The sequence below is a fragment of the Corvus cornix genome, chromosome 1, assembly GCF_000738735.6.
Source record: "Corvus cornix cornix isolate S_Up_H32 chromosome 1, ASM73873v5, whole genome shotgun sequence".
NCBI classification, from domain to species: Eukaryota; Metazoa; Chordata; class Aves; order Passeriformes; family Corvidae; genus Corvus; species Corvus cornix.
The window spans coordinates 24,327,208-24,349,774 of record NC_046332.1 but is presented as its reverse complement, the minus strand read 5'-3'; the positions used below and the strand labels follow the sequence as shown (position 1 = coordinate 24,349,774).

General features: G+C 50.6%; 1 protein-coding gene across 3 annotated transcripts in view; it reads right to left on the bottom strand.

The window, feature by feature from the left end:
- Positions 1-700: 700 nt before the first annotated feature.
- The window catches only part of LOC104687061 (limbic system associated membrane protein), a 1,003,034-nt gene continuing 981,167 nt past the window's right edge, over positions 701-22,567 (bottom strand). For 2 of the 3 annotated variants that reach the window (XM_010395985.4, XM_010395987.4), the window contains one exon: positions 701-7,879. In XM_010395985.4, the coding sequence (XP_010394287.1) occupies positions 7,782-7,879 (98 nt within the window). In that variant the 3' untranslated portion in view covers positions 701-7,781. The remainder of the gene's footprint in view (positions 7,880-22,567) is intronic. The other variant, XM_010395986.4, reaches the window with a different exon arrangement.

Here is a 22,567-nt window from a genome sequence, read left to right as displayed (position 1 = left end):
CCTAAGCAGCTCAGCATCAACCGATTCCATCCATCAGCTTCCTTGTTTTTCCCCTCCTGGGACTGCAGCCTTGATCCCAAACTTTATCTGCACACACACACACAATCATGCAATTTACCTAATTAAAAAAACCCCAAAACAAACAAGAAGCTGAAGGCAAATGCTGACTTCAGGGCTGTGCACTGCAGTTTTGCCTATGGCACTTCTCTCCTCCTGGCAGCCCCATTTCACATCTGTTTCCAGCCAGCCTGCTCTCTTCATCCCCAGGCACTGCACTGCAGGGGCCGGACTGCTTGGGGTGACACAGCACCCTCAGTCCCAGGCCACTGGCCCCTGCCCCACTTGCAGTCCTGTACCACCCTGCCCCTCCAAGGAAGGTGAGGGAAGGGGTAGCCTGGCCCACATTCCCCCTGTAGGCTGGCAAGTCATCACTAGACATGATCAGAGAGGAGACAAGCCAGAGTATGCAAGGAAGGGAGGGGAAATGAAGAAACATTACCTCCTTTTCACGTTTATTTAATTTTTGTATTTTTTTGTATTTTTTTTAAGATCACAGAAGAGCAGAGCATTCATACATGTAAAGAAACAGAAACGAGATAACAGAAGTTAAATACATTGAGAAAAGAAAAAATAAAAAGCTTTTTTTTTTGTTCATCACTGGGTTTTGTTCATTTGTTTGTTGAGTTGTTTAGTTTTTTTGATCGGTTCTTTTACACACACACTTGCGCTTTTAAAACTTTCTTTCACAGAGCTAGTTTCAAAACCAAAACAATGGCAAAAAATAAAATGGCCATTTTCTCGTTTCGTTAAAGAGAAGTTCAGCTCATGTCTACAGTGCTGGGGAAAAATAGATATAAAGATATAGATATATATATATATTTATATGTATATAACACTGTTAATGAGGAGAGTTCTAACCACCCCACCGTGTAGCAAGAAGAAAGGACTGGCCTTCATTCTCAAGGTCTAGAGGATGAATCTTGGCTCCAGCTGGGAAGGCTGAATGATTTTGGGAGGTGACGGTGGCACCGCGGAGGCAGGTTCCTGCTCTGTGCCCCCTCCTCCCTTTCCTGGCACACACGTGTGCTGCCGCGGGCACAGGCATGCACACGCCTTCTCCTGGCTTCCTCAGGAGGTCACCACGTAGCTGTGTGTCACAGACAGAGCCACCGCTAGCAGCAGGTGGCTGAGTGCCCGCCTGGCTGAGTGTGATGGAGAGCGCGGGGAAGGAGAGCGCCCCAGGAGCACTCCTGTAGCATGTGCGAGGTGGAGCTCACAGGGTGTGCGTATGCGCCTGTGCGTGGCCGAGTGGGGAGCAAATGTCACAGTTCTGGAGAAGGACAGCCTCACTGGGATGTGCTCTCCTCACTGGCTGGCTCCTAGGTAAGTCTTGCTCCTCGTTTCCGCCCATGACCCCTCTGTTACGTACAGAAACATCCATACGCCTTTCCTCAGGACACGGCTGGAGCCACCGCGATGTCACACTGCTTTACTCGCTGAGGCTCATTTTTCTGCATGGTGAGCATGCCCTGGGAGGCCAGGAGGGAGCTCCTGATGCACCATGAGGACAGGCAGGGGAAGAAGGGCCCTCCCGGGATGAAATCTCTGCCCCTTTCCCAGCTGTGCTGCCCAAGGAGCCCTGCTGCTCAATGCAGCCCCCACCACCCATGCTGCAGTCATGTCCCCTGTAACTGCTCCTTCCTTCTCTGCTGCCTGGGCACTTCTACAAGGCTTGCAGGGCAGTCTGAGTTGCTGTGGCACCAGCTAACCCAAGCCTGCAGCAAGTGAAGGACCCTTTGCTTCCCACCTGCCTGGGCTAATCAGAAGAACTGTTCCTCTTGCCCAAGCCCTGCCTTGGCAGGTCTCCTCACCTCACCCCATCACACTGACGGACAGAGGGCCATACCAATATACTCTCACCAAGATGAGTTCTGCTCCCCTGTTACAGCGAGTGAACCAACAAGCAAGCACCATATATTGCCCTAATGGGAGCCAACCATTAGGCAAAATTTTGGGGGCTGTGGGAGCTGCCCGATCATTGTTCTAGCAAGTTACAAGAAGGAAAAGTGAAAGAGGTTTTAATGGTGTGACACAGCTCTTAGTCAGCAGAGTCATGCAATTAAAAAAAATCATCTTCTGGGCATCCCACTGGATATGAAGCCACTCTAAGATTAGCGTTGAGAGGCCATGGTCTCCTCACTGATGAACCTGAGAGTTCTGCGCATGGACGATGGACAGCACTCATCCCTACCCTTTTCCACCGGCATCACATCTTGGAAATTACCATCCAGTTTCTCCATCACTTCCCTGCCTCAAGTTTTGCTCTTCCCATAGGACAGTTTGCTCCGGGCATCCCTAACTCAAGAAGTTTTGTGTCCTTGAGTCAGAGAAGCAGTAAGATTGTGCACCATCAGGAGAGCGAGAGAGAGAGAGAGGGAGAAAGAGAGAGAACTGCTCACCCCCCAGGCACCTCCTCTGTCATACTGTCTTGGTCAGCCATCCCCCATGTCAGTTGCTACATCACATCAAGCACCATGATGATTTGGGCTGCAGGTCAGTGTGCTTGGAGGAGAGGAAGCAGAGGTGTGAGGGGTTGGGAGGAGATGAGGTGTTTCCCTGTGCCCATAGATTCCCTCACCAGGGAAGGGCGAAGTGATGAAACACTGCACAACAATTGAGCTGAAATATCGACCTGCTGGTAGGGCTGTGAAGGACTCTAGCATAACTCCTCTGACTTCCCAGATCCTCTTGTTTCATCAGGACTCGCTGCTGCTCCCCCAAATTCCTTCCAGATGTGTAGCTTCCACTCAGCCTGGAGGCCACATGGCTTTTGATGGTGGCTTTGTCCATGCTGTGTGCTTGGACTTTCAAAACGGGGTTGCTCAGACAGGTGGCCTGGGGGCGTGGTCTGGATGCACCTGGAGCTGAGAAGCTGGTGGGGCTTGGATGTTCTTTGACCAAAAGTAGGGTAAGCAGCAGTGCACGCGCGATCTGCCCAAGTGGTGAACAGTCAGTGGCGTGAGAAAGATGTGCAGACAAAGACTAACTCTCGACACAATGCATGTCACCAATGAAATCTCCATGAATGGCACGTTCACATGCACTCGGGGCTAGCATGGGGCGACACAACTTCACTGGTGAAGAAAGCGGGTACGGGGGAGGAGGAGAGGGTGCATCACTGAGCAACGAGCCCGCAAGTGCAGGGCTGCAAACAAACAGAAATGAACACAACTGCCAAGATACAGGTGTCGGCTGGAGCATCCCACGTTGCCCTTCCCAGCCGTTCAGAGACAGGTGTTTGCTTCGTTTTCCATCTGACCAGGCACACGCTCCAAGCGACATGCTACAATCATGCATGGAGTTCATGTGGCTCGGGGTGGCTGCATTTCCCCTGTCCAGTTCCTTTCAGAAAGACTTGCCTTCACCCCTCCTCTCAGTCATCCGAAAAGGGTTAGAAATCTGCTAGCGATTATGGGGCCATATATGAAATCTAAGTTTTTGTTCCTCTGCTTGGACATTACCAGACATCTCATATAACTCTTGTAATATTTACAAACCAGTAGAAGAAGTACAATTTTTTTTCCATTTTGTTCATATCTTTTTATAACACTAAATGTTAAATCTTCATCAATCAAACACAATTACACTGACAAGCTCGAGGAACTGGTGTCCCATTCCAAACTCCCATCTTCCCTGGTCCCCAACCAGCTGAGAGGCAGCAGGAAGCAAGAACACAGCTTTTTGGGAGGTGATGGGAAAGACAGCAATGTAAACAGGGAGAAGAGATGATGAGGAGAAACAGTTTCAGAGAGAAGGGCCTGAGACATGAGGAAACCCATTGCAACATCTCCGTCAGAGGGTGGAGGGAGAAAGAATGGGAAAAAGCATAGGACCTTGCCTTTGTTTCCTATATTCATCTGGGCTCACCTCTTGACAGGTGCTCTGAGCGATCCCTGCTTGAGTTCAGGAGAAATGGGGGGATTTCTGCAGCACCCTGTGAGGCACACTACAGCTCACAGGATTAGATTCTTGGAGAAAATCAAGCTCCAACCTACCCAGGACTTCCCCCAGCCCTGCTAGGAACAGACATTGCCAGGAGTGGGGTTCCCAGCACTGCTGCAGGCAACAGGCATACTTGGTGTTGGTGGCTTTTCTCAGAGAGGTCTGCAATTAACTGGCTTTCACTGTTTCACAGCCAGGCAACAGAGGCAAAGACCTGCCCAGGGCCTGCAAGAAAGACCAGATCCCAGCACTGGGGCTGGGGCCGTTTCCCCCATTAATGAGCAAGTGGCTTTAAAAAATGGATGCCCTGCTTTTGACATTTAAAAAAAAACATCCCCTCAAAACTCCTTCAGATGTGACAGAAACAGATGTGACATAATGAGGTGCCGAGACTTGATGACCACAACCACACCATAGGGGTCTGATGTGTGTGACCCCAGTGCCTAGGAGCGACCCCACAGTGACAAAAACACATGCAGAGGGTGCTACCATAGCAACCAGGTTGACATCAAAGAACCTAAAGTGGGCTTGACTCAGCCCTGAGGAACAGCCTGTCACAGCAAGGCACTGCGGGCTCCCCACCTTTATCAACAAGCCCGTGCCAATAAACCCTGGCATAGGTACAGCCCCGAGCAAGAGCAGTGTGGTGTTTTCCCTCATGCCAGTGTGCTGGAAAGGGTGCAGCTCCCAGACCTGGTTTCTGGGACCAGCTGACGGCTGTACCAGGGGAAAGAGGAGCCCTGTTGCAGCAGAAACTCTGGACTTGTTACTAAGACTGGGAATTACATGGCCCTCCTGAAGGTTAGGCACGAGGACTGGGATGTCTGAATGCTATGAAGAAATACATTTTTTCCTGGGCTGACACACACCAGTCTCCAAAGGAGATGCCCAAGTCCCATCAACGACTGCCCTTTCTTGGAGGAAAGGGAGCCATCCCTGGATGCCTTGGGTGGATTTCAAGCACCAGTTGCCCACTTGCAACTTGCACTCTCTTGCAGGTATGGCTTCGGGGTCTGGAGGAGCATAAATTACCACCATCCAATCCCACAGCAGCTCTACACCAACTCTTACAATGCCAAAACTTCAGCCTTTCACGTCTCTCTTCAATAAATTTCCTTGCTCTTCTGGCTGCCTGGGAGGAGCCCTTGACTGCCTGCTTAATTGCGTGCCTGCTGCTTCCTGGTAGAGCTGAGCTCAGCAGCGAGGGGACAGCGCCGGCAGTGCCGCAGTAAGGCGAGAGCACCACGCTGAGCGCAGGGAGAAGCCTCACCGGACTGTGCCCCACCCACGCAAAGGGGGGGCCGGGCTCGCAGGCAAGCAATTCCCGCTTTGCTTCCCGGCAGGGGAGCACCTGGCGGGTATTCCCTCCTGCACACTGCAAGGCCAAGCTGTTTCCCCCTTGCCTGCATGTGAGCACGGCTGCCAAGCGTGCTGCCACTGCCCCAGTGCCCAGGGCAAAGACAGAGGAGCAAACTGGCTGCTGCTTGAAAGCTCAGCGGCTGAGCACCTGTAAAACACTGTGCTGTCGTGGCATGGTCACTCCATTTGTGTGGGCTAAATCAAGCTCTCCCCTGCACATCCCTCTCTCCAAAAAAGGCCTACCTGATAAACCCTGCATTTTATCAACTTTACTGCTGGTGGATACTATGGCTCGTGACTGGCCAGGGGACACAGGAGTCTTCTCCCCTCTGCCCCGACCCACACACAGGCACTGCAGCCCCTGCTCACTCTGGCTCCTGCAGCAGACCTTGTGCTGTTGTGGTAAATCCAGCCACCACCCAGCATTTTATCAGTCCTGTTTCTCACAACCTTCTCTCCCCTCCTCACTTGGGAGCCACTAAAGCATCTCTTGCTGGCACCTCTGTATGTGATTCTGCTGTGGGAAGTGCAATGGCGAGCGAGAGTGCTCTCCAGCAAGACCAGCACCTTTGAGATAAGAGAAGAGCAGGGAAAATTGTGCTGCCTGCTTCTTTGTTGCACCACTTTAAGCTCCTTCTTTGTAAGCCCAGGATTTTGGACCTGATATTTATTTCTTACATTCACAGGTCCTGGACATTTTCTGACCCAATTTCTTTGAAATGTGGAATTTGCAGTGAGTTTTGTAATAGCAGTGGTGTCCAGCACACACACATGCACATATACACACACACTCACCCTTACACAGCCTACATTTCCTTTTATACCAGGGAGGACAGTAAGAACAAAACCAACAAAGCAACAAAAAAGGGTATTGGCTCTATTTTTACATGATTACCAAAATGGTTAGGAATGCCAGATTGTGGTTTTCATGTTGAGGTATCATTCCTACACACGCTATACCTAGAAGGAGTGGCTGCTTGGTGATGTCCAAGGTCTCATCACTCACATCCCACCAGCCCAGCCGCCCATCCCCAGGAGGAATGGTGGCCGCACTCTTCAGTCCATAGGTTGTGGGCCAGTCCTGGTTTCTTCTGCTTGCTTGGACAATTGCAGGAGTGCACACCCCCATGCGCGTGCGCGAGCACTCATGCATGGCACAGGCTGCTATGCTGGTACTTGGAGGCTGAGAGCCAAACAGGTTGGAGGTGGGAGAGGAAAAAAGCCTAGACAAGGGTGCAGACTGACTCTTGCAAACAAGGTGGCCAGAAGACAAAAAGCCAGTGAGGACACAGGAGAGGGGACACCATGTGAACCTTTGTTGCAGCTGCCCTGCTCTCCTCATCTCTCTTCTCTGCCTAAGGGATCTCTCTGCATCTTGTCTCACACTTACAAGGCAGGACATTATCTACAGCAGGATGAGCATATGTACACATGGACTGTTCGTTTTGCATGCTTAGAGAGAGCAAGAGAAAGAGAGAGAGTGAAGACAGAGCAAGAGCCACACATGCATGCACGCACGCACACAGGCATACACAGGAGAAAGAGAAAGACACCTGGTTGAACTGGGGGGGAGGAAGAGGATTTAAAAAAAAAAAAAACCAAAAAAGAAAAGTAGGCTTTCAGTAGAGTTGACGCAGCCTTAGTTCAGGCTAGTGAGGGCGATGTTGCATGAAGGAGGGGACAGGAAAGAAGGTGTTTAACAAGGGCTGGGTGCACATGAGCGCAGGGTGAAGTGAAGAGAGGAAGGGGTTCTTCACAGGACACCAGTGTGCAGAGAGCTTCAGGTGACTTGCTCTGGTTTGTGGCTTTCTTTTTTTTTTTCTTTTCTCTTTTTTTTTTTTTTTTTTAAATTTGTTTTTAAAAGTATGAACTGGCTGAGCATTAGCTCACAAAAATGACCCAGGGCATCCAAAAAGTTAAATGGCTATAGACACCGAAGCAAAGACCTCTTTCTGCAAAAGAAAGAAAGAGGAGGAAGGAAGGAAGGAAAGTGAGGGAGTATGGAAAAGAGGAAGGAGGAGAGAAAAGAAAAGGGATCTTCTGTTTGATTGGCTTTGCAGGTTTTGTTGGATTGTTTACATTGCAGCATCCTCCGGCGACACGGTCCTTGCTGGTGCCCCATTCTCCCCTTGCTTTGTGTTGCCTCCTAGGCAGTCGATGACTTGACAGCCGGCTTTTCAGGTTTTGGATTAAATGTTGCTGAGTCTTCTTTGCTGTAATTTTTCCTCTCCCCCCTCTTCGCTCCTGAACACACAAAAGTTGTGAAAGAAACAGTCGTCTCTCTCTCTCCCCCCCCTCTTTTTTCTCTCTCCCCTCTCTTCGCTCTGTCTCCTGTATAACGCGTTTTGTTTTGTGTGTTGTTGTTGTTGTGTTGTTTTTTTAATTATTATTAATATTATTATTTTTAATTCTGATTTGTATTAACATTTGCTGAGTAGGCAGAGCAGGGATGCTGCCAGAAGCCACAGTGGGACGGCCAAACTCATGGAGCCGTTGTCTACTCTCCCTGTGCCGGGTCCTGCAGGGTGCGAGAAGGGAGAGAAAAGAAGACAAGATTACACAAGGCTGGGTGAGATGGGGGTGACACACGAACACAGCACTTCAGTCCCATGCTGCTCCTGCAGTGCTGGGTTTGGGCTTCAGGGCACAGCTGCCTTCCCACCCTGGTGAGCCTCCCTCCAGCCCAGCTACAGGCTGCTGCCTGCCAGCTGGTCAGCATCCTCCTTCCCTCTGCTTACACTCCAATGGCATGTGGCTCTCCCTAAACAACACTCAGGCTGGAGGAGCAGGGCCTGGAGCATGCAGGAAGGTTCAACCCTGGCTACTGACCACATCCAAACCCCTGCTGTGCCTCCAGCTGGGAGCTGCTGGCCTTCCAGCGCAGGGATATGGTTCACACCTTTGCAGATGCAGCCCCTGGTGACCACCCCCACACCTGCCCTCTCCACCACCTTCTCAGTGCCAGGACTCGTTGTAATTCTGTGCAGTGGCCAGTGCCTGTCTGCAGGCAGACACCAGCTCTACAGGAGCTGATTCATCACAGTGGTCCGATCAATAAAACATGGGCCCAACCAGCAGACACCTTCCTTCCCTGCCAGGGGCTGCACCGTAATTATTTGTGTCTGAACTGGGGTGGAGGAAGGCTTTGCTGTTGCACTTACAGCCCTGTGGCATGACACCTATGGGGTGAGGGTGCAGGGTGTGCCAGGGAGGTTGATTTTTCGTAAGGGTGGGAAATGAAGCTGCACGTGTGTGCGTGCGCATCCACAGGCTCCGTCAGAGGGGGCAGGGAGGAGCGCACTGCTGCAGCAACAAATAATGCAGCCTCGCTCCAGGAATATTAAGTGCTAACACTCCTGACATCTTCTCATTCATCCTCTCATTTACGGGTTCCCTTTCCTGGATGGCTTTAACGGCAGTGATGCTGTTTTAAATTCACCCTGCAATCCCAAGCCTCGGCAGCCTGTCTTTAGAACTGGTCAGGGAGGTGTACATGGCTGTGGTTCTGTAAATGCATGCTCACCATGTATGTGTGCACATAAAGTACTCGTATATGTGTGCATGCATGCACATGTATGTGGACATATATACACATACGTGTGTGTGTATGCAGTGTTTTACACAGAAGGTGTGCAGGAAGATGCTGAAGAGTGGAGGTGGAGATGAGTTTTTATGTTGGAACTGATCCTGCTGTGGAAGAAAGAAGTCATGCTAACTACCAAGAAAAGCTGTTTCTGATGGCAGAGGGGAGCCAAAAAAAAATTTTATAAAAGGCCTTGTTCAAGAGAACTCCATGAGACTGAAGTACAACTGCTCCCTCACAGCCTGCAGAGGCGAAGATCCCCACTCTCCTGGGTGGAGCTCAGGTGCCACAGGCTTGCTGAGCAGCACGGTCTCTATTAAACTTGAGCTGGTAACCAAAAGGCAGCAAATCAAAGAAGGATGTCTCCAGAGTCCTTCAAATTCCATTGCATTTTCATTTGTCTGATTTCTTCCTAATGTAGCTGATCACTTACTAGAGTAGTTGTTTGTGCCCCAGTTCTGTACTTTCATTATTAAGTATGTGTTGATTTGTGTGGAAAATTTATATTCCATCTATGGCTTCTTTTTCAGCTAGCCCACGTGCATCTTTTGTGGCTTGTCACACAAATCCTACTACACTGGTTTTTTTTACTCTCTTTATTTCCTCCTCTATGCTCAGGAACAAGTTTCAGTTCAGCTACTACCCCTACCTCACCTATGTTTCAGAAAAAGCATCTCTCACAGTCAAATAACTGTGGGGAAGCTGTTTGGGACCATTTGCATCCCTTTTTGGCACAAAACATGACTCCTCTGGCACAGCAAATAAACAAGAGCACACCAGGCAGGGTGTGTTCCCTACAAAAATGTTCAGCCACATTTTTACTATTTGGCTTCAATACTATTTGTCTTAACTCATACATGGACATGTACATAACACACACGTGGCAACCATCCTCCTCTTTGCCACTTTTCTAGGGTGCCCACGCAACCAGAGCAAAGGCATGTGCACCAATGGTGGCATGCAATGCACAGGCAAGGGGATATTTGGCCTTGGCTGGGTACCTCTGCCTCAATACATCGAAATGCACAGATCAGAGTTTGTGAGCTTGGTGGGGACTGGGGGCAGAGGCATGGTATGGTGTGGTAGTGATGTGGTGAAGAGATGAGCCTCTGCAATATCTAGGTATAAGAGAGGACACACAAAGACAGGTGGTGTGATGGAAGACTTGGGAGAGGGTCACGCCGGCTTCTGTTCTGCTTGAGCTTGTGTGTCTAAGTTTGAGGGCATCTGACAAGCCAAAACTCCCATCTCCAGAGGTGAAAAATGATGTGTTACATGTTCTCATGGCTGCCTGTGTGTCCCAGTCAGATGGTGGGGCTGGCTACAGAAACCTCTCCACGTGCAGTCCTGATCACCTGTGCCACACCACAGGCTAACCCCAGCAGCTGTTCTCACCAGCAGGCTGTGCAGGTGTTGGGCAGTGTGTTAGGCTGACTGGGAGGACTGGGATCCAGTGTGGTCTCTGCACATAACCCTGGGGGCCACATGGAATCTCTGGGTTTGACAGCACAGCTAGCTAGAGTACATGCCACGGGTGCTACATTTCCTGTCACAAGTACTGAAAACTCCGGGAAGGTCATAGTTCTATCACAAAATAATGTCTTGGGGGACAACAACTGCTCAAGCGTAATAAGAAAGAGAGTGAAAATGCTGGAAGAAAATAAAATATTTGTCTTTGAGCGAAATTTTGTGCAGGAAATAGCATCCATTTTCAATTCATTCTATCACTGTCACCCTTCCTTCCCAGCCACACCTCAGGCTGTGCCAGCCCATGTTTGCATGATGACCTCTCCATGTGTGTGCATGAGCAGCTGCTGCTGTGGGCACCAAGGCACCCATACGGCCACGGGTGAGCGCCCACGCTGGGGGCAGCGCCGGCCTCCACAGCGGCCACGGTGTGCTGCAGAACCCGCACACCCCACACCTGCACACTGCCCTCCGCAGGCGCGCCCACCCCCAGCGTGCACGCGTGGACAGGCACGCGTGGGCACAGCTCCCCCAGGCGTGCACACGCACGCCGCAGACGCCAAGCCCCTGAGCGCACAGACTCCCCGCAATCCCCCATCCCTGCAGCCCCCAGGGCACAGACCCCTGGCAATCCCCCCGCCCTGTAGTCCCCTCACCGTGCCCGCACATCCCCTCGCCATCCCTGTCCCGCAGCCCCCATGTTACAGCCCCCTCGCCATCCCGCACATCCCCTCGCCATCCCGCACATCCGCTCGCCATTCCGCACATCCACTCGCCATCCCGCACATCCCCTCGCTGTGCCCGCACATCCGCTCGCCATCCCGCACATCCCCTCGCCATCCCGCACATCCGCTCGCCATCCCGCACATCCCCTCGCCACCCCGGTCCCGCATCAGCAGCGGTGCGGTCTCCGGCGCCCTCTGGCGGCCGCCGCGCGGAGCCGCCCCCGAGCTCTGCCCGGTGGAGCCCCCCCAGAAACCCCCCCGGCCACCCGGCTGCCCTCCCCTGCTCCCTCTCCGCTGGCACCGGGGGCTTCGAGGCTGTCCCTGTGGTCTCCCGCTTCGGTACCCTTGAGCCTGTGCTCTGGGAATTTGCTGTAATATCCCGGGCTATTCATCCCCCGGCAATTGGACAGCCCTGCCAAATCTGTGACCACGGTACAGCTTTGAAAGGGGTGCTCTTCCACCACAGACAGGAGAGGAAATTGGATTTCCGATGCTGATGAGTTAATATGAATATCTGGCAGCATTTCACAGCTAAACCCCTAAGGGACCCTAGACCCTAAATGCTGACCGAGTCAGATCCCATTAAGCAAATCAAGAAGGAGCAGACTGAAAATTGGCAAGGCCAGAACAACTGCACTGCTCTTCCTTGCTCCAAATGTGAGACATTTCGATACCTGGTGCAGAAGCAGGTGGAGCCCTGCCATGGTGCCTAATTGTGCTGCAACAGCTTCATGGGCACTGCATCCTATGTTTCCAAGGCTTTATCGGTGTCACACGTTCAGCCTGGGTGATCTGCATTGGTGCCATGCCACAAGGTAGCCTTGGCCAAGATTTAGAGAGCTGTAGCTCTCACAAGGTGAAGGGGACCATGTGCAGCCCCATCCCACCCCTGTCCCCAAGGCAGTGTAACCCTGGCTGCATCCTTGAATTTAACAATGGGAAAAACAGAGCTGTGCCACTGTGACCTCACTGGTCCCGCCCACCTGCCTGTGTGCAACAGCCCAGAATACCAGCCTGGCACAGAGAGGCTCCAGGAGCCTTTTCCTAACGCTTCTGGGAGAACTTCCACATACTCCTGAGGGAGGATGCAGAAGGGGTGGCAAGGCCCTTCAGTTTGGGATGCCAGCAATCTCCCCTAGTGCCTAGCACTCCTGCAGGCCAACCCTTCCACGCAGCATGAGGCAGAACAGTTGCTGCATGCCCTCACGTCCAGAGGGCTGCAAGGCAGCCTAGCCCAGGGTTCACTAGACAGGAGTGGTGACAGGTGCTACTGTGCCCGACTTGACATGGCACAGCTGTAGTGCTTGTGCATGTGATGGTTCAAGAACTGCACCTACTCCTGTGAAGAATGTAGGAAAAGAACAGTGAGAAGGATGGGGGGCTTGGATTAGATGGCAGAGGAAGATGGGAAAAGCTGCTTACATTCAGAGCAAACCACAGCCAGATTGTAAAGCCAAGAGCTGCTTTCATCCTCATAAACAGCCTGAGGAAAACACAAGAAAAGATCTTTGCTGGGTCAGTCCAAGGGTCTTGTCTAACCTTCAGTCCTGTCCTCTGTGGGTGCTGGGTGGGGGCCAGCCAGCAGCACATGGCAAGCATGATATCATACTGGCCTGCCTCCTGTGCTTCAGAGTCATTATGAGCCAGCAGAAGCTGAACCCCTTTGAGATTAACTTCTTCTACCATGAACTTCTCTGGTCACTTCTGGACTGCCTGAAGACTTCCATATCCACAGCCCACTCAGCTCTTTAAGAAGCACAGCTGCAGTCAGCTGCCAGCAATGACATTGTGGCCCCACATTAAATTCGGGTGCTATGTTCTCCTGTGACTCTAGGACCTCAACATTAAGAGGTGGCCTGGCACACCTGCTGCTACTAATTGCTCCCTGAACTGTCTAGATTAAAACGGTCTCAGTCACTCCTTGCTCTGCAGCCTCCTCTGCTGACTATGGGAGAGCCAGGCAAAGGAAACTGCTCAGTGTGGGAAGAATTAGCTGGGGGGGGTTGTTCAGCTCTTCCTAGGAAAGGGAGAGATGAGCTTTTTTGTCAAGAAAACTTGCAAGACACCCAGCCTCAGCAGCAGTGTCCGAGGTCAGAAGGCTGTCCCTGCACAGGCCCTACCTCATGGCTGGTGTTGGCCTCTGAAAGCCTGCAGTGCCCACTGGGGGCTGCGTGAGGAGGTGAAAAAACGTAAGTTTGTCTGGGCAGAGGCACAGGAAAAGGCTGCTGTGATGAGAGAGATAAGAAGGGAGTAATGTGGACTGAGGTGATAGGATGAGCACTTGTACCAATGCTGGGCTACAGCACAGGAAATGATACGATGGAAGATCTTCAATTGAAATGGCAATACAGGAATGCTCAGCTCAAGACATGCAAGAGGGCAAGAGGAGGAGATGTCAGCCAGGGTGAGGATGGGGAAACGTAGGACTTTATGTAAGCATGAAGGTTAGGTAAGTAATGAGAACAGGTCCTGGGAAAAGGGGAGATAAAGAGAGGAAATTAGGTCCTGACCAGGCCCAGGAAAGCAGGGATGAGGGAGACAGGTAGAGGGGAGTGATGGTGCTTATGGGAAGAGGACATTAGTACCAGGACAGCAAAGGCAGGCAGCCAGTACCAGCCCAGGCTCAGAATTGCAGGGGAAAAGTGAGGTTTTCCAGCAGAGCTGTTTAGGTACGGATGTGGCGCCCAGTGAAGCTCAGACGCCAACAAGCAGGTGCAAAAAAGGGCACGAGCAGCAGCAGGTGAAGGTGTGGCATCATGCGGGGCTGCAGTGCTTGTACGTCCTGTCTGTCAGCCTCGCTCGGGCCGGCGCTCGCTGCGGGTACCCCCGTCCCTCTGTCCCCGCCCGGACGCCGCCGCCGAGGCGCCGCTCCTTCCCCGCCGCTCCTTCCCCGCGAGGTGGCAGCCGAAGGACGCCGAACCCGCCTCGCCATCCCAGGCAGCCTGGGGGCTGGGAACTCTGGGAGCATGGGAAAACTCTGGGAATAACACCCGGGGCTGGCCGACTCTGCGCAACCCGCTCGGGAGAACCCCGGGTCCCGCATGGCAGAGCTCCCCGGGAACACGCTGAGGAAAGGGAGCCAGCTCTGCGCGCTCCGAGCCACCGCCGCTGAGCCAGCCACGGATGGCCGCACGCATGTGGCACGGAACCTGGTCCCCACCGGCCCGCACCTTTCTACCACCACTATGCACCTGCATTCTCGGCAAAACCTCTTTAGAAGACACAAAAAGCAGGACATCTGCCCACTACGGCAGCAGAAACCGAGGGTGCAGGGGGTGGGGGTGAAGTTTCTAACCCACTCTACTTATTCCACTTATTCTTATGATGGGCCCCCAGCATAAAAATGGACCTGCTGCAGTGAGTCCAGAGAAGGGCCATGGAGGTTCTCAGAGGGCTGGAGCACCTCTCCTATTGAAGACAGGCTGAGAGAGTCAGAGTTGTTCAGCCTTGAGAAGAGAAGGCACCACGAGACCTCACTGTGGTCTTCCAGTACCTAAAAGGGGCTGACAAGAGCGGGAGAAGGGCTTTTTATAAAGGCGTGTAGTGATGACAATGACTAATGGTCTTACATTGAAAGAGGGTAGATTTAAATTGTACATAAGGAAGAAGTTCTTCACTAGGAGAGTGGTGAGACATTCACAGAAACTCTGGATATCCCATTCCTGGAAGTGTTCAGTGCCAGATTGGATGGGATTTGAGCACCCTGGCCTAGTGGAAGGTGCCCCTGCGCATTGCAGGGGATTTGAAACTAGATGGCCTTTAAGGTCCCTTCCAACCCAAGCCATCCTATTATTCTACTTCCTCCACACAGATACTCCCCCTTGTGTCTCCTCACTCCCTCCAGCTCCTTTTTGTAACACCAACAACACCCTTGAAGGGACACATTAGAGAGGGGGATGGAGACTGTGCCATGACATGTAAGCCTTGCTCAAGAAGCAAATGAGGCAGGATGTGTAAGTAAAGTCACAAGATCACCAGAGGAATGCCTCCAAATGTATGCACCATGATCATCACCAGCAGAAACTGAACCCGTTACTTTCAAGATTCCCAACACAGACCTTTAAAAAGGATCATTTGAGATGCAAGCAGAAAGCAGATACATTCCTGAGGGAAAAAAAATCATCCACTCATCTACATGTTTCACATCCACATTTGCCAATCTCATCATCTGAGTAAACCAAAACGAAGGCAGGAGAAGAGACAGCTGGTGCCAATTTTTCTCTTATTTACATTAACAAGACTCCAGGGCTTGACATATCTGCAGTTTGCTGATGGAAGAGAGCCCACAGAGAAGGTTCAAAGGCCATCAGAGAGCTCCTGGCTCTTGATTTGCTTTGGGGAATCTGCCCTTGGGATCCTGCCAGAGAGTGCAAGGTAAAATCTGGTGTTAGAGGGCAATTGGTCCCCATGAGTTTCTGAATGTAAGAGAAGCCAGAAAGCAGCATGGGATGGGCTAGGAGAACTTGTCTGTGATAGGAAGAAAGGAGTGATGGTAAACCAAGTATAGCCAGTCTGCTGTTTCTCCAGGTGCTGCCCACCCTGAGCAGCTCTGGGCTCCATGTTGTTGATAGGCTGACTCTACTTAAAGTGAAGGCTGGATTTCTGCTTCTTGAGCAAAAAATAGGACCAAAAATGGATTGGGGGTGGGGGGGGGGAGGGAGGGGAAGAAAACACCCCACTTCTAAAGGAGAAGGCACAAGGGAAAGAGGATGTGCACCATGCAGGTGTCTCTGTCATCTCACTCCCTGGGGCCTGTGGGGGTCTTAGGGTTTACACTTGCCAGCTGCTCTGCAGGAAGCAATTTTTCCTAGTCTGTTGACTCTCTTGCCAGGGCTTCGGAAGATGAAATCTTTATTATCATGAAGGCTTAAAAGGGAGGAATACTGTTAATTCCATTTTCAAGGTCATACTTTGAAAGTTATTAATTTCTTTCTTCCAGGGCTTTGCACTCTACTCTGAGGCTTTAGGGATTACCAGCTTCTACTTACTAGGGTTCATTTGGGGCTTTTTTTTTCTTACTTCTTTCCTGTTCCTCCCCCCTCCTTTTAGAAGAAGACACTTCTCTTTCCTTCCCTGTTCTCAGTGTCGAAGCTATTTTGCTCATTGCCTGCTCATTCCCCATTGTCACTACCAGTTCTGCTCCTGTAATTAAAACTTGACTGTGACTGCAGTGGCAGTAGGCTGGCTTTCCTAGAGGTGCAAGTACCACTGTGCAAACTGGGGAGGATGCCCTCCAGCAACTCTCCAACAAGATTAAGGAAATGTCTCTGGTGTCTATCAATCTTTGCACTCGGTTTAATGTATTTCAGAATTTGCTCATGCTTTTTTAGCACTGAACAGTTCTTCCCCATGTTTTGGAGCTCATTCATGGTGTACTAAGTACTCATCTATCATACCTCTTGTCTTAGAGGAATGAAGATTCATTCTGTAATGCAGCTCACCCATCCTTCCCTAAGGTCTGAAGAATATCCCTGAAATTGTATTTCTCAGTGTCTTTCTGAGAAGGTCGTGGTGTTCAAGAGCTGTCTGCTTACACCATTTACCCTGGAGCTGCTTTACAGTAATCCTAGTCTAAAATTGAATTGTTATCCTGACCAGTGAGGTTGGTGGTGGCTAGAAGACCACCTTTGTTTCAAGGTTACACAGATCTTTCATCATCAGATCTGTCCTGTGTGTATAAAAAGTTTCAATGTTTTCTCATAGCTGAAGAAATTGTTATCCCACCCTTTTCATTTCCCTAGCAACTGGAGATTTATTTAAAAAAAAACCACCCAGCCCCCAAACCCCACCTTCCCCAGCAACTGATACAAAATCAGATATTTAAAACTGTATTGTCTTCAAATCACACATTAAAGACTCTCATTCTACAAGCAAAACATCCAAAAAACCACATAGCACAGACTTTTTCAGGAGTCATTATGGGGAAGATCTGACTTTTTCTGCTTTTTACTTTCCTAGGATAAAGCAATCCCTCTCCTTCTCACCTCTCAAGCACTTGTGTAGGGCACAGCAGACCAAAGGTGATGCCAGCACATAACCCAGTGTCTCAATAGAAGACAAACAGCATAGCTCCCCTCACCCAGAGCACACACAGCCCTCAGAAGCAGGTTTGCTAATTGGAGGCTCTGGAACCTCTTGAAAAATTAATATTTTCATCAGTTTCATGTCTGTCTGTTTACTCACTTCATCCCTGCTATGGTTTTCTACAAGCTTTACTGGATATGTGGCATGGGAAAGGTATGAGTGGCTGTGGACAGAAATGAAGAGGCAGGGAACATACATAGGGGTGACTGGAGCAGAAAAATAACTAAATTGGAGTGGAGAGTGACCAGTGTACTTGAGGTTGCTCTGGTACTGAAATGCAGTCCTACTGCAGCCTCTGCCCTTCCTGTCTTTCTCTAGTATCTGCAGAAGAGTATCCTCCCAGCCTGCCCTTGAGTCTTCTTAGGGATATCACTCTCAGTGTTTCAGTGAGTTAGAGATGTCATGACAGTCAAGCTGGGCCCATGGGCTGGTGTATGTCTCTGAAGTGTGAGGTCTAAGTAAATAGTACCTTGTGTTCCCTGTAGTTCTCATCAAAATATGGAGGTGTCCATGTGTGTGCAGTTCCAGAGTGAGGCTCCTGGTCACCTTAACACCCTAGCAGTGCAAGCATGGCTTTAATTCCCAGGCCTGGGAAAAACCGGAGCAGAAAGCCATCATGGCTTCCCACAGCCCATTCCCAGAGCAGTGTTAAAAAGGGAAAGTTATTGTAGCTTACACAGGCAGCTGAGCTGGCCTTCAGCTGGATGAGTTGGAGCAAGGGGAAAGAGGCAGGAAGCTACTCCTGTTCCTCATTAGATGTTCCAGGGTGCCTGGAGATTGCTCGGTGCCTGTGGGCTGTGCCTCTGAGCACAGGGTGGGTACGGTGACGTGGCTGGGGAGCGTCCCCATGGGTCAGTGTGCCTGTGTAGCTGCAACACCTACCGTAGGGGCTGCCTGACCGGGCCCTGCTGAAGCCATGCTGCTTAGAGCACATCCTTCTCCAGGGCCTGACCCCATCTCCCATCCATGCATGCACTCCCCAGGCGGCAGGGGGACATGCAGGCGATGCTGGAGAAGGGCCAGGCACATTGCTCCTTGCTCACCTTGCCACGAGGCCTCTCCCTTTGGCAGGGGAGCTCTGCTGACAGACCTGCTCGCCCATGGGAGCGAAGGCCTTCCAGGACTGCTCTGCTTTTTCTGCGAGCCTGATGTCTTTGGAATGGTTGGGTTTTTTCCCCATGCACACCCTCCCTCCCAAATCCCACACCTCCCTTCTCCTTTCTGGTTGTTTTTGTTTTTAGAGAGAGCGCTTAGACAGCTGTATTAATCATGCAAGCCCAGCCATGTGTAATGTGCTTTATCAACAGCAGAGCAGACACTGAATGGCAACCGGTTCACAAGCGGGCCCAGTGCACTGCCTGAGCTGGGAAGATAAACCTGCAGCTTCCCAAACCAACTTACCGTCATGGGTTAGTAAATGGAGAGACTGTTCACTTGGGACAATAACCAGAGGGGAGGCCAGCTTGTTGGGCAAATTCTTGAGTGGTTTACACTGGAAATGGAAGGGCGAAGAGGAGGAGGAGGAGGAGGAGGAAGGTGGAAATTACTCTTTGGTCATTTTTTCACAGGGATTGGAGGAATTTTTGTGTGTGTGTAGGGATTAAATCAAGGCAACAGTGGCAGTTCTTCATCCTCCTCTTTGCTGCCCTCTGCAGTTCCAGCCAGCCTGTCTGGCAGCTCAACACAAGAAGGAGAGCAAGAGGGAGAGAGCAAGGATTGAAGTACACCTGCTGTGCAGTGGGAATAGGTTGCCTTCAATGTCTCCAAAGGAGGAAGTTCAGTTGATGACTTCAGAAGCTCATATAACATACAGATGGTATCAGGCTATGAATGTCCTCTGGGCTGGGGATATCTGGCTCAGGAGGGTTAGAGCCTGCCCCAGCTCTGTTCTGCAGGGTAATCTGTCCATGCTACAGCAGTAACACTATCACTGTGCCTATCAGACAACTGATTTTTCATGGCTGTCACTCTTCCATGGGTTTGTTTCTAATCTCTGCAGTGCAGTTATGTGTTTTCTCCCCCACTGGATCCACTCAAGCTCCACTCCCCCACCTGACTGCTGTGCCCTGACCTCTGTTCTGCAGGGCTGTTCTGCATGCATGCAAAGCCACACCGGTGACTGCACAGACCTTGAAACATCTTCCTTATCCCACTGCAAGGACTCAGATTGGAGGAATATCTTTCTGGGACTTCCAGTCTCAGTTCCCATCCTCTGCTGCTGATCTTCACTCACTGGATTCTCCACAACACTGTACTATGCAAATATATACAACCCAAGGCTCATTTTGGAATACATCAGTCTAAATTAAAATAATGAACAGAAAGTACAGAAACAGATCAGGCAGTAAAGCCATTTCTCTTTCTTTTCCCCTGTGTCTCTCTTTTTTCTCTAACAAAGCTTTCTTTTCTCTACACCTTTTTTTTTTTTTTGGGAGGGGTGGGAAGAAGCAGATTGGCTTTTAATTTTTTTTAAGCAATCTCGACAAACAGAAGCTGTCTGTTGCTATTCAGCAAAACCCACCAAGCAGTGTTGGTAGCTTGGCATGAATTCTTGGCATGTCTCTTTTCCCCAAGATGCTGTTTCTGTCTACAGCCATACTGCCTCCTTTTGGAAGACACTATCATCACCTCTGACTTTGGTATTACTTTAAACCACAGAGTCAAAATAAGCTACAGTGCCATCCCTTGCCTTGTACCTACGAAATAGCAAGAAGCAATTACTATGATGTTGGCTGCCTGCCTTCACCCTGCCTTGTCCTTCCTGTTCCCTTGGCCTGAAAGCCCCACAGGCTTGGCACCCAGTGCAGTCCCAGCCCTCAGTGCCTGCAGCCCTGGCAGGGACTGGCACTGACCCTGAGCAGCAAGAGAAGCTTGGTCTGTCTGAGCATCCATCCTGCAGGGCCAATCCCTTCTGCACTCAGAAATGGACAGTGAGCTCTTTGGAAAATTGGCATGGATACCACCCGTGGGAAGTAAGGAGAACTGTGAGTTGTGCTTCCCACCCAGGCCAAGGGCGTGATCAGCTGACAATGCCCAGGGCTCAGGCAGCTTTCAGGGAAGTAAGGCATACCCTGAGTAGTCAGGCACACATCACTGTGGAGTGACCAGTACAGCTGAAGTATGTCCCTTGAATGCCTTACGATTTATGGGAATACCAGACTTGACATGGCTCCAAATATGCCCTCATGTGCTTGGTGCCTATGGCCATTATTTTTTTCTGCTCGTTATTTTTTCTCCATTTCTCTGTCAAGACCACAAAAAGACAAGATTGTCTATCTGGGCCTGTTTATGCTATGGCTTCCCCAGCTCTGCCAACCAGTTTGTCTCAAAGACCTGAAGGCCTGGATTTTCACTGACCCTTTTTCTAGAGCCCAAATGAGAAAGCACCCTCAGGCCTCAGTGAAGAGGACTCCAGAGGTGGATGAGTCCTTCAGCTGGTCACATCATACTGGGAGAGCTGACTGCCTAGTGAGCAAACCCCCATCAAGTGGTAACCCTTTACAGCCTGTAGTCTCTGTTGTAATCCCCCACGCTTCTCTCCCTAGCTTTGATGGACTCAGCTGTCAGAAGCACAGGGACCTTTTGCCAAAGCAGACCCTGCTGACACGAGAGCAACCAGCTCAGCAGAACTGGCAGGGCCATGCACTACAGAAAGCAAAAGGAGAGCAGAGATGGGTGGGAGGTGACCACTGCAACAGAGGAGCTCTCTTCTGCACAGCTGGACACCCAGAGAGAGGAAAGAGGACTGAGAGGGTATTAGAAAGAAAGATGCTCGCTGTTTCCCACTCTGGCCATCAGACCCAAATGAACATCTCTCTAGTCCCTTCCCCCAGCTCCCACCCACCTGATGAAGGCATTAGTGACAGTACAGGCTACACAGGCTACAGCTAAATGGAGACTATCTACGATCTACAGCCACACAGGGTCATTCTCCGATCAGTGCACGTTTTGGCAGAAAGACAGGACTCCTCATTCTCCTTTTCCCTCCCACTCTGCTAATTGCTAACACACTACTGCTATAAATCTTGTGTCAACCTATTGATGGCCATGACTTTGTCTGATCAGGCCCCAAAGACTGACACACTTGTTGCCCTGTGGGCAGCTGTGGATGTGCTGCTTTCTGAAACACCACATCCCCCTTGCATAGCTCCCAGGGCATCAAGCTAACCACGCTGAGAAAGCCCCTACTTAGCCTCTGGCAAGCCCTCATCACAAAACTCCTGTGAGGAAGACTCACAGGTTTTGAAGCCCACCGGTCTGGCTACACCATTCTGATGTGGGCACTAGGTTCTAATCACAGGGGAACGAGTCATGTTCAAAGGGCTAAGGACAAGGGACAATGAAGGACAAAGATGGAGCTAATGCCATAATTTTGACAGGTCCCTTTGAGGTTCAACAGTGGCCACACTTGGCCTTCCATTGGCAGATGTGGTGTGGAATGAGCAAATTCTCTTCTTCCAGAAGAAAAATCCTTTTGAAAAAGCACCTGATGATGCAGTAAGGCCCCCGCTCGGTGACAGCCAGGTCTTGTGTCAGCCCATTATAACATGATGTTACAATGCAGACAGAAAGATGTGATGATGTGGCATCATCCCAGAAGACATTTCAAGGCATTTTGAGTGCCTGGCTGCAGAATCAGGAGGGCTAGAACATTTTTCAAGGACAACTCAGTTGAGAGCTGAATCAGCTGGACTCCACCAGCATTTTAGGAAACTGTCTCATCAAATTCAAGTCCCATTTGTTTAGTTGAATGGGCTGCTTCTGAGTCTCCAGCCTGCCTGAAAGCAAGATGTTTCCACAGCAGCCAGCTAATGATAGCAATGCTTAGCAGGACTACAGCTCTCTTTGTCTCAAATCACCTTCCTTTTAAATTAATGCTCAAAACCCCACAGGGCAGGGAAGTGTTACTGAGGATTAACAGAAATGAAAATTGAGGGAGAAAGAGGAAGAAGGCTGTGATTCTGGTCATTGAGGAATCGCTTAATTGAGGGTTGAGGACTACAGTTCAGAACATCAACTTATAGGAAGAAAAAGGTCTAACAAAATTTAATGCCCAAGATTTCTTTGAAGGTGAGCAGCACAGTAAAAGGACATGCAAAAAGCACCAGTATCTGTGCTGAAGGCCCACAGTGGAGAAGCTGGTAGGGGCTTTCAGAAAACAAGTGAGGTCCAGAGTATTTAAGAGCTACTTTCCCCCTCTGCAAAATCCTCTTGGCATGTCCTGAGTCACTGGAGATATACCAGCATTTGGCACCTCAAATTCCTGGAGACTCCTCACAGGAGTGATGTCACACCAGGACGTCCTTCAAGATGATCTCAGGAGACTGGGGAGCAGTAAAAAAATAAC